Source organism: Sinohyriopsis cumingii, chromosome 11 (assembly GCF_028554795.1).
Source record: "Sinohyriopsis cumingii isolate HCF-2022 chromosome 11, ASM2855479v2, whole genome shotgun sequence".
In the NCBI taxonomy this organism is placed as follows: Eukaryota; Metazoa; Mollusca; class Bivalvia; order Unionida; family Unionidae; genus Sinohyriopsis; species Sinohyriopsis cumingii.
Genome location: NC_142971.1, coordinates 12,313,425 through 12,325,446, shown reverse-complemented (window position 1 = coordinate 12,325,446; position 12,022 = coordinate 12,313,425). Strand labels below are relative to the sequence as shown.

At 35.2% G+C, this 12,022-nt stretch overlaps 1 protein-coding gene across 2 annotated transcripts in view; it reads left to right on the top strand.

Annotated features, from left to right (window-relative positions):
* Positions 1-12,022, top strand: part of LOC149787616 (KRR1 small subunit processome component homolog) — a 64,243-nt gene that overhangs the window by 41,486 nt on the left and 10,735 nt on the right. For both annotated transcript variants that reach the window (XM_089973792.1, XM_089973793.1), the window contains exons 7-9: positions 1,586-1,756; positions 3,410-3,487; positions 6,584-6,686. In XM_089973792.1, the coding sequence (XP_089829918.1) occupies positions 1,586-1,756; positions 3,410-3,487; positions 6,584-6,686 (352 nt within the window). The remainder of the gene's footprint in view (positions 1-1,585; positions 1,757-3,409; positions 3,488-6,583; positions 6,687-12,022) is intronic.

Here is a 12,022-nt window from a genome sequence, read left to right as displayed (position 1 = left end):
CCTATTTGGAAAATGTAATGCCTTTGGGGGAGTTAATTAGGGAATATACAGTAAATATGTCTGTCTTTCTGCCCAGTTTTGTTTGTTTGATCTGTTTTCAGTAGCATTGTAATAAAAACTGACCAAATATTAATAGAATTGTGGCATCAAAGCTTTTCCTGTTTGAAAACATTATGCTTTTCCACTGTCAAATACAGATGCTGTTATCATAAACAGTGTTAATTTTCCAATTAAATTCTCATGATAAACAGCAGATGCATTGACCTGTGACCAGGTGGTCTAAAGCTCTCACCATTACCAATCACTGCCATTTCATCTCTGTACATGTGGGTTCAAGTCTCGGGCTCAGCAAATGTAGGTATTTGAGAAAGCTGCCAGTGTGTATATATCTTTTCCTTGGGTTGTTGGTTCTTACTGAGGTTTCCCAAGTGCTTCCACCTTCCACCACTATATATATATATAGAGAGAGAGAGAGAGAGCTGCCATGTATAGCCTATCTTTCACCGAGAAATGGCATTAAACCAGAACAATAACAACCTTTCCATGCATGTGTTCATCCTATCAGTTTTAACAAGTTGAGTTATGTGGACCAATTGCTGCTTGTGTATTATGTGGATCAATTGCTGTTTACGTGTTATGTTGATAAGTTGCCATTTATATATTATGTGGATTCATTTCTGTTTATGTGCCATGTGGACCAGTAACTGCTTAATTGTTATGTGGATCAACTGCTGCTTAAGTGTTATGTGGATCAGTTACTGTTTATGTGTTATGTGGATCAGTTGCTTCTTATGTGTTATGTGGATCAATTGCTGTTAATGTGTTATGTGGCTCAGTTGCTGCTGATGTGTTATGTGGACCAGTTGCTGTGCTTATCTTCAGCAAAATTTCAGTTTTCACAGGTAAATAACATGTCATGAGCAAGGTCAAGGACTGACTTGGTGTGCATCTTGGATGTGCACCATATCACAGAGTAAAAGTAATTTTGGAAGTGGGTATTAAAACTCTGCAAGACCTCATCCTAACATCTTTACACATTTGACATATCTTGGCATAAGTCTTTCAGAGTTTTAAGTTTTAAAAAATCTCTGCTATCTAATATGATTTTACTAAAATAAAACAACTTTGCTTAACAAATTCTAATAACATTTTATAGATATAATTCATGCATCATTGTCTTTCAACCCAGATTTTGGGTCAGTAAGTATATTATACATTTATTGCCCTTGTTTGGGAGAGATATGAAGACTTTTTCACACAAGACAAGTCATAGTCCAAGAGAGCAAAGGACTTGTGGGTGACAGATCTTCACATTTCCCCCAAACAAGGGCAATAAATTGTCTATTATATTGAATTGCACAAGATAAGGCACATGATCATGTGAGGAAGACATGATCATGCAAGGCATTATTTCACAAGGGAGACATGGTGTTTTCTTCCCAGAGGCATGACATTCTGTGCTTCAATCGCTGACAGTTTTATGAGATATAATAATGCAATTTGCATTAAGAAAGCTGCATCGGTGAGGAATATCGGATCACGTTTTTGTCTCTTGATATTTTTATATTTTGATAACTCATTTTAGACACTGATGATCAAAAAAGAATTAGCAAAAGATCCTACACTGAGGACAGAAAGCTGGGACAGATTCCTGCCAAAATTTAAATCAAAGAACATTAGCAAGAGAAAGCAGCCTAAAAAGAAGAAGTTTAAGAAAGATTATACTCCCTTCCCACCACCACAACCAGAGAGCAAGGTAAATTTTATATTGTATTTTGTAGATACATTGGTTCCATTCTTGACAGCCCTCCCACACCGATTAGTGTTCACCACTGACAATGCAATTTTTCAACCACAACTCAGGCTAGACAATTATTCAGAATGGACCAGTCTGATCAATTGTATATTCACACCAAGCTTTGTAGGTTATGACAATGACAGATTCAGTTTCCACAGGTTTCTAGTTTTTAAAGGTCATTATTGGGACCAAGGAAACCAAGAGGTCAGACTAACCATTATCGGTGAGGGTAGTACAGGTCTGACCATTATCAATGAAGGGTAGTACAGATTTGTTCGCACCGCTCCGGTGGCCTAGTAGTTAGAGCGTCTGTCTTGGATGTGAGAGGTTGTGGGTTCGATCTCCGGCCGAGTCATACCAGAGACTTACAAAATGGTACTAACAGCTGCCTTGCTTGGCGCTCAGCATTAAGAGGTTAGTGTTAGGACTGGTCGGCCTGGTGTCAGGATAATGTGACTGGGTGGGACATTGTGCTACATGACTGCGGCATGATGTCCCAGTGCTGGACATCACTATAAACTGCCACACTGCAGACATCATAGCAGTATGACTGAAAAATTGTTAAAGCTATGTTAAAAATCCAAGTCACACACACACACACACAGAGATTTGTTCACAATATTCTTGTGCTTTTTTTGTGACAGCATATCATGCAGTATTCAAGATTTATACTGGATCACACTTCTTGGTTGACCTTGTTTCAAAATTTCCATGAACTTTAACTGATTTTGTTGCATGTGTTTCCTGTGGCAGTTATATAAAATACGATCTTGCACGGAATATTGACTGACAATCAAGAGAACTAAATCAGATAATAGCCATTTACAGTTATGTGTACCCAAATTCTACAAAAATGACACTGACATAATCTGTTCAAAATACTCCGCACAAAATGTGCTGGCTGATCAGGGTCTATGCTATTGGTTGTACTAATTACTCCTAACAAACTGCATTGATCCAGGTCTGCTGGACCGTGTGGTTCATCATATGACAGCAGATCTGGGTCTGTGCAGTTTGCAATTTAATTATACTTAAAAGCAAAAATACAGTAATCCATCTCTGAAAAGATAAACAATTTCCTGTTCTTTTTTATCATTTACAGTTTAAAATGAATTTAAATTAATATTTTTAAAATTAATATTCTTAAAAGATATGAAAAGAATTTAACAAATCTCTATATCTGTATTCCAAAAACTGTTGCTGTGGAGTCATGAAATGTCAGGAACAAAACCCAGCTTTAATTATGAATTTTATGAAAATCAGGCTAACAGAATATTTCATTAGTCTTGTTATCTATCTGGACATATTTTATATGTCTACATCTGAAAAACCTCCTACTATTTGAATACTGCTGACACAAGGGTATATATTTATGGTAATCACTGCTTTTGTTTATCAACTAACAGACAAACAGCTACCATGACTAATGACTTCAGTTCTAATTGTTTTCATCTGGTACAATACTGTTTCATGATTTCATCTTAGTAAATGCATAAATGGCAGCAATGTGATGGTAACTGTTAGTAGATTAGTGTTATATTGAATTAAATTTTGGCAAATAATTTGGATTGCCCAGCATCCTTTCTTAGCACACATTTTTATACATTATAGGTTGACAAGGAATTGGCAACTGGTGAATATTTCCTAAAGGCATCACAGAAGAAATCCAGAATACAACTTGAGAAGAAGGTAAGTAGTTCAGATTGACAGAATATTTTTGCGTCCTGTATATACCTTAGAAATATAGAATATTCCTTTTTTGTTTGAAATTGATTGCTGATTTTTGAGCATTCTCCTGATTTTTTTTTGTCCCGCTCTCTTTGCCAACTTTACTTTATACCAGTATAAGTCTTTTCCAAATTGTTGTCGAGTGGCCGAGTGGTCTAAAGCGCTCTCCATCACGGATCACTGCCATCTCACCTCTGTCTGCGTAGGTTCGAGTCTCGGGCTTGGCCAATGTAGATATGTGAGAAAGTTTGCCAGTAGCTTCTCGTGGGTCGGTGGTTCTTTCCGGGGTTTTCCCGGGTTCTTCCTCCACCATTTATACTGGCCGCCATGTATAGCCTATCTTGTGCTGAAAAATGGCGTTAAACCCTATAACAACAACAACAACAAATTGTTGTGCTTTAATTTCGTGTTAGATCTGTCACCCTTATTTTCTCTTATCTGACCAGCATAATAAGTGCACAAAAAGTTCTATAATTATGATATTTGACCTTGATTACCTGCCAGGATAATCAGGTTACCTGTAATCAGGTTACATGAATGGTCATAATCATGCATTAGCTGGACACATTTGATCTGTGTCTACTTTGTTAAATCGGTGAATGACATCAGTGGTCATCAGTCATGATAGTGTTGCCTTCAGTGGTATTGTTAAATCTGTGAAAGACACCACTTTTCCAGGGGTGAGAGCAGTTGGTAGTGTTGTCTTTAGTGGAATTATTGTAAAATCTGTGAAAGACACCACTTTTCCAGTGGTGAGAGCAGTCGGTAGTGTTGTCTCTAAGATTCAATGAAAATGGTGGTATTAAGATTTGAAGTTACAGTTTTTGAAAGTAATGTTAGTTCTACATAAAAAAAGATAATACAGTATTCAACTGAGACCTTGTGACAATATTGCCATATGGTTAAAGTTTGTAACTGATTTTCCTGCCTAAACTGCATTATGCCATGGACAGGTTCAGTACCAAAATCTGTGCAACCCTAATTAGGGCCCCACATTAAGATGCTGGAGCCCTATTCACCTGTCCATCTTTCTGTCATTTGGTCCATGCACCCTTCTTGTATGAACCATAGCATTGCAGCCCTTAGAACATATTTAAATGCCATTTGGATGTGGATGTGCCTTTTAAAGATTTCATCTTTTCAAGTCCAAATTTGATGAATATATTGCCACTGTCAGTGCTTAAAGTTATGTCATAGTTTGGTGGGAATTATTTCTGTTTGTTGGTAATTTTGAAAAGACTTAACATTACATATGCCATAATACCATAATCAGTGGTAATTTTGTAAAGACTTAAAGCTATATATGGCATAATTGTTGGTAATGTTGAAATAAATAAGTTATATGGTGCCATAATTGTTGGTAATTATGTCAATGCTTAAAACTATATGCCATAATTATTTGTAATTTTTTAAGACCTACAGCAGTATATGCTATATTTGTTGGTAATTTTTCAAGACCTAAAGCTTTATATGCCGTAATTGTTGGTAATTTTGTAAGACATACAGCTGTTTATCACATAGTAGGTATAGTTTTCCTATAGTTTGTGCAGTTTCATATTTTTGATATTACCACATGTTAAAATATCACTTTATGTGATTCTGATTGGTCCAAATAAGCCCATGAAATTATTTTGCAGTATCCTTTTTAATGATTGACTGGGATCATAGAAAACAATTTTAACCCCGCCTTCTGGAATGTTTGGTTTTTAATGAACATTTTTGGCGGTCATTTTTTAACACGACTCACAAAAGGAAATTGAGGACAAATTATCTCGGCTGTCTGAATATGGATATGTTACCCCTACAGGGGTTTGTTATGTCATGTATAACAATATCATAATGAGAAAAATGGCATCAAACTACAAGACAAGAACAACAGTAAGAAGTGAAACTAAGGGTATTGCTTATTTGATGGCAGCTTGGGGTGAGGGAGCGGTATAACCATAACATAGATATAAAATCCACCGTATATACAAGCGTGATTTCAGTGTTGACTTACAGAAGTAAATAAACTCACCTCTGCACAGAAGAATTCGGACATAAATGGGTCTCCTGACAGAACTTTATCCAACCACAGCATCTTTACGCAGTATATATGGGATGCAAATCCAGCTCAAAAAGAAATTTGTTTACGTCTTCTGTACAGTCTTTTGTTCCAGTCAAATACTGTAAATATTTGGTCACAAATGCATTGCAGTAAATGTGGGAATTTGTGCATCCAGTAATCCTATTTCACATAAAAATCGCAACAATGTAACGTTTAGATCTGCAAGTGACATTTTAGGGTAAACAGGTACTCTATGCCTACTGTTTACCGTATCAATGTGGCATCACATAGCATTAATCCTTCTGTTTTGAAAAATGATTTTGTCATTATAAAATTGTATGCACAACAAATGAAAGGTGCACCGTCTGTCAGAATGAATGAATTTATTCATTCTTCTTTCTATCGAAATAATTTCCACTGAAATAAAAGCTATGTGATAAAAAGAATCTCAAATGGGTAATGATTTAATATAAAATTTATGAAACTCATTGAATAAATTCAATAATTAAATTGTTACCCATTTGAGGTCCTCTATATATGTCATAATTGTTAGTAATTTTTTAAATACTTAAAGCTATATCAACAGTTTAAGCCATAATGATCTGTGGTAATTTTATTTACACTTTATCAGGATTTTGACATTAATTAGGATTCATTACTAAGCAGACCTCATCCTATTGTCAGATTTCTGGTTTTGTATAGGATACCTTACCAGGCAGAATTTTTTGTACTGTAGGTTTACAGTCTTGTGGCTGTTATAATTGATTGCTTATGAATATTCAGAGGTATAGCCTGCTGTAAAATGTCAAAGTTTATGCAAGATGATTTTTTGCAATGATGGAAATCTATGTATAGTGCATATACAAAATGGCATAGCATTCTTTTCCAGATCTGACACAATAGACAGTTATGTTTAATTTCTTTTTACAAAATCATTAACATTTTGCAAGGTGCTATTATTCCATAAGTAGCTAATTGGTTGACTTTAATGGCCTGACTATTCCTTGCAGGAGAAACAGAAAGAAGTAACAGAAAAGAGGAAGAAAAAGAGAGAGGAATCATTCAAGCCTCCAGCTGAACTGACACCTGCTCCTAAGAAACAGAAAATAATAAGTAAACATTTCCTAGATCTTTTTTTTTTCTTTTTTGTCTCCCTGCTTGTCAAAGAAAAATGGGGTCAGTGAATCAGGCATATCCATCCTTCTGTCTTTCCATCCTGCTCTCCTTCAATCCATTAATCATACTTTAAATTTCCACACTATAAGTAATTATGATTTCCTCTTGATTTGTATGCAGCTTGATACACTGCTGACTCAATAACTCTGACAGCTTGAGATCTGCTTATAACATGGTGTCCAACATGGATCCCATTATTTTTTCAAAGAAAATATTTTAAAAAATTGACCTCTCTTTTGAATGTAAAGAAAATCATCATCAGAATCATTAAATGAAACCTTGATATTTCACTCATTTTTCCATAAAAAAATGGTGATTAGTGCCGAAAAGTTAGAATTAGTATCATGAAATTCACGTTTTAATAAGAAATCATATTTTGTTAGGTTTTATTGGAAAAATATTTCTCAATATGCAGTAATTGGTATTATATGGCGAAATAGCATCAATAAAAAAAATTCTGGTAAATGTTAATCGTTTAATTTGGTTTCAGTGTAAACATTAAAATCATGGGATATTCTCTTCTGTTAAAACATGAAAAAAGTCAATCAACAGTCACATTGATACCTGCCAGCACTTCTTCAAGAGCCTAATTAAGAGCCAGCTGAGTTTTGATCATGGGAAAGGGTTTCTTGCACTGTAAAAATTGATTAAATGAGACCTATCTTGTTTTATAATGTCAGGAGGTAAAAGTGTATACATATATATATATATATATATAGACATACATACATATATATATACCGTATTTACCATATGTTTTTGGACTGCAACAAATAATTACTTTTTTTGTCATCCGAATGCATATCAAATTCTTTAATTAGGTGTCCGAACACATACATTTGAAGATAGATTTATCCCCCCCCCATGTCTGTAACGAAGTTACCGTTAGCTCACATGACGACATGCTGCCATGAAGTAAAACAAGTATTTTGTCAAGCACCACGGAAAGGATAATGAATGAAAATCAGGCATTACTTGCCTATTTTGTCTATGTGATACACGTCCATGCACCAGAAAACACAGCCATACATGTATTAGAGCCACGATTGTGTGCGTATTTTCCAAAAGAACCGCCATATTGCTATATAATCTTGCAATCCACAGTTTAATCCTCTGCTAATCGGTGATCATTAAAATCTACATTACCAATGCGCGCAAGCTTAATTTCTGTGTAATTAATATAATAATGCAAACTAAATAAAAAGATTTTGGAATTATAATTTTTAAGATATTTATGACAGAAACATTAGTATCGAGATTAGAAATACCGGTACATGTATGATGGCTAATCTTAGAGCACCAAAGGTGAGAGGCTGCATATTGGGTGAGTGTTGTATGCACGCATAGGAAGAGTAAAAATAACAAACAAGTTGCAATATACGAGTCAGCGTGTTTAATATGTTGGTAATTTTTTTTTAAAATAAAGGTGGTCAATTTGTTGTGGTTCTCTCTTTTTGTTCTCCCCACCTAGCCGAGGGTAGCTTCAAAATGAGTAGAGCTTGCTGACTCGAAACAATCGACTGCTCAAAGATTGTTTTGATGTACCGTTATGTCGGAGATTTCAAGGTGTCTAGGTGATAATTGTTAATAATAAAACTTGTGGGATTTCTTTGACATGTGTGTTCGGAAATAAAATGCAGCCATCTGGATTTCATTAAAAGAGCACACGATGTACCGAACATTTAGCACCCACAATCAATATTTATCGTCTACAAAGAGGTTTACTACCAATAGAACAATAACTATGTTTAAACCTTGGTATATAATGCCTCAGGGATAAGGGGTTTATTTTGTTGCACAATTACAATGAATTTTACTAATCCATACCGACTCTCCGATGTATTGTTTAATGATATAAAGCAGGGGTCATGGTTTCTAATCAAAGCCATAACTGTCACACCTGTTTGATGTGGTTTCATGTGTAACAATGTCTACACCCACAACCAATTATATTCTTTTAGCCGAATCAAGCTATTAAAATATGAAGAATAAATAAAATATCCACCACTATCAAAAGTTTATATACTGGATAGCTGTCATTGTGAAACATAATATTGTTAGTACTGTAATAATTTTGATGGATAAGTTTATCATACGTTATGCAACAAGCGAGGAGGCACTACCTAGTTTGTGGAGGGATTCTCCCTTGCCGCTATCGTCTCCAAAGAGGCCAGTAGGCCGTCCACAGAAGCAACTTCGAATTAATGATTCTGAGGATGCATCACAAAAAGAACCGCCTACGAAGAAAGCTGCTCTAGATGACGAGTCTGATTATCTTGAACCCGAGAGTGCTCCACCCGGTTCTGTACGTGGTCACTATAAACATTATACATTAAAGCAAAAGCAGGATATCGTTAACAATGCAATATGTCTGGGAATTAGACCTACAGCAGAAAAATTCAAGATTCCGAAATCCACGGTGAGTACCTGGATGAAAATTGACTTTTCTGCCGATCTGAACTTAAACGGACATTTGCCTAAGTATGGACGACCCATTTCGTATGGACAAGCTATGGATGATAAGATAGCTCAGTGGGTGCTCACTCAACGTGACTTACAAATTCCAGTCAGTGTTGAGGGAATATGTATATATGCCAAGGAGCTTGTCTCAACAGAATTTCCGGAGAGCAGATTCCATGCCAGTCGTTCATGGGGAGAGAGTTTCATGAAAAGACATGGCTTTGTGCTCAGAAGCAGGACCTCTCTTGCCCAACGTTTACCAAAGGATTTGGAAGAAAAGATTGCTTCGTTCCACAAGTTTGTGATGGATAGACGTGAGGAGGACGAGTTTGACAATAAGTTTATTATTAACATGGACGAGACACCGATGTACTTTGATCTTGTGCCAGGGAAAACGGTGGACAAAGAAGGAGCGAGAAGCATTCTGATTCGTACAACTGATGCGGAGAAGAGACACATTACTGTCATTCTAGCCGTTGCAGGTTCTGGTGACGTATTACCTCCAATGATTATTTTCAAGGGAAAGAGCTAGATCTAAAGGCTCCAAAAGGGTGGATTATCGCAGTTCAAGAGAAAGCATGGATGGACGAAACGCTAATGCTGCGATGGATTGAAGAAATTTATTTGCTATTCACCAGAAGAGAGCGATCACTATTAGTTATGGACTCATTCCAGGCTCACATCACTGATGACGTGAAGAAACAGTTGCGGCGCAGAAACGTTGTGCCAGCAATAATACCTGGAGGCTGCACATCCAAATTGCAACCTGTTGATGTGAGCATCAATAAACCTGTTAAGAGCTACCTCCACCGCAGCTGGATGGAATACATCAGGGATGCTACGAATGCATTAATATCATCTAATGAAAGCAGCAACGGACGGATCAAGACAGCCAGCAAACAGACTGTATTGGACTGGGTTGTAAATGCCATGGACACATTGAAGGAAGAGCGCACAATGATAATTAAATCTTTCAAGGTGTGCGGCATCATTGTCAATCTGAGCGGAAGTGAAAACGCGCTGATCAGAAATGACAAACAATTAAACAATATGGATGATGATAGTTATACAGAATTTGAGGGCTTTTCGCCCGAGGACCTACAAAAGGCTATGGACAAGCTACTTGATACTGAATAATATATTTAAATATATTACAGCATTAAATCATATTTCTTTTCATTCTTTGATATTGCTACTTATTGTGTATGGCTTAATATAACAATGTTTATCTATCTATCTGCATACATACATACATAAAAATATACATCTGATTAAAAAATTTAAATTATATTAGTTCATGGAAGTTCATGATCACAATAAATAATTATCTACCAAATGAAGCGAATTTTGTATCAGTTAAATTAACGGTAAACACGCTGTGAATTTTACAACAAAACGAGGCAGCAGATCTTCCTAGATTGTGTCCGAAAACATAAATTGTAGAAAAAATTATAGCAGAGCAATGTCTGAAAACTTGCAAGGCATTTAAATATTATATTTTCCCCAAAGAAATGGTGTCCGAAAACAAACGGTGTCCGAAAACATACAGTAAATAATGTATATATATATATATATATATATATATATATATATATATATATATATATATATATATATATATATATATATCCTAATCATATGTAAATGTGGTTATAAATTGTAAAGGTGTACTTGGTCAATAAAGCTTTGTTTCATAGATAGGCTTGATAATAGTCAAGTGAGATTGAAAGTTTATAGTAAACTCAAAATTGCCAAGTCAGCACTCAAAGTTTGGCTCAAACATAGGCAGAAATGTGAGATTGCTTGCTTGATCTTGATTCCAATGATGTGTTCAAACAAAAATGGGCACAGACTGCAAACCATATGGAATTTGATAATGTGGTAGTGTACACTTGGTTCACACAGCAACATGAACAAGGTGTTGTCTCTGGAAAAATTCTTATGGCCCCTGTAAAGGAAATGACAAAATATATGAACAATGACTCAAGTTTCTAGTGCTAGCATTGAATAAAATAAATTTTGGTGTAAGGAGAGATACTCTCTATGAATCAGGTCGTAAAATGTGAATTGATATTTGATAAGCATGTCACAGGCTGTAAATACTATCATGTTTTCATTTGCATTTGAATGTTTTAATTTTTAGACCCATTAAATTCATGTTTGCTAATGGTTAACCTTTGTGGATCTATTCTATTGTAACTAAGAATACCATAGTTATTCCAAAATAAGTCACCCTTTCAATACCTCCCCCTTTTCTGCACAAAAAAAGGAAATTCCTACCTTATCAAGGTTTATTGGTCCATATGTATCCAAATAACTAAAAGAATAAAGATTAATCCAGGAACTGTTAGAAAAATCAAAACAACTTAATTGCAAAAATTTTCAGTCACACTGTGATGTATGGTATTCAATCCTCCCCACAATTATGGAAATTGAACTATCTCTGGGGTGTCAATTAGAATAACTATGGTATCTCTGAATCAGTTGATCTGTCTAGTGACAGAAGAAGTTAAAAAAATGAAATGAACACAAGTTTTGATTTAGTTTCTTGAATGAATGGCGATCTTTTTGAATAAAGAAATCTAATTTAATTAACATACAATAAAACTAGAATATATCCAGTTCAACACAAAAAGCAGTGACAAAATGCACATGTTTAGTGGTACACATGTTAAGTGTACAGAAACTATGTGGAATAATGTTTTTAATAATCTCATTGATATATTTTATAATGAAATTAAATTTAAGAAGAAAAACAAACTTCAACATTATAAAATATTTATTGACAGTTTCAACATGATTATGAAACCTGT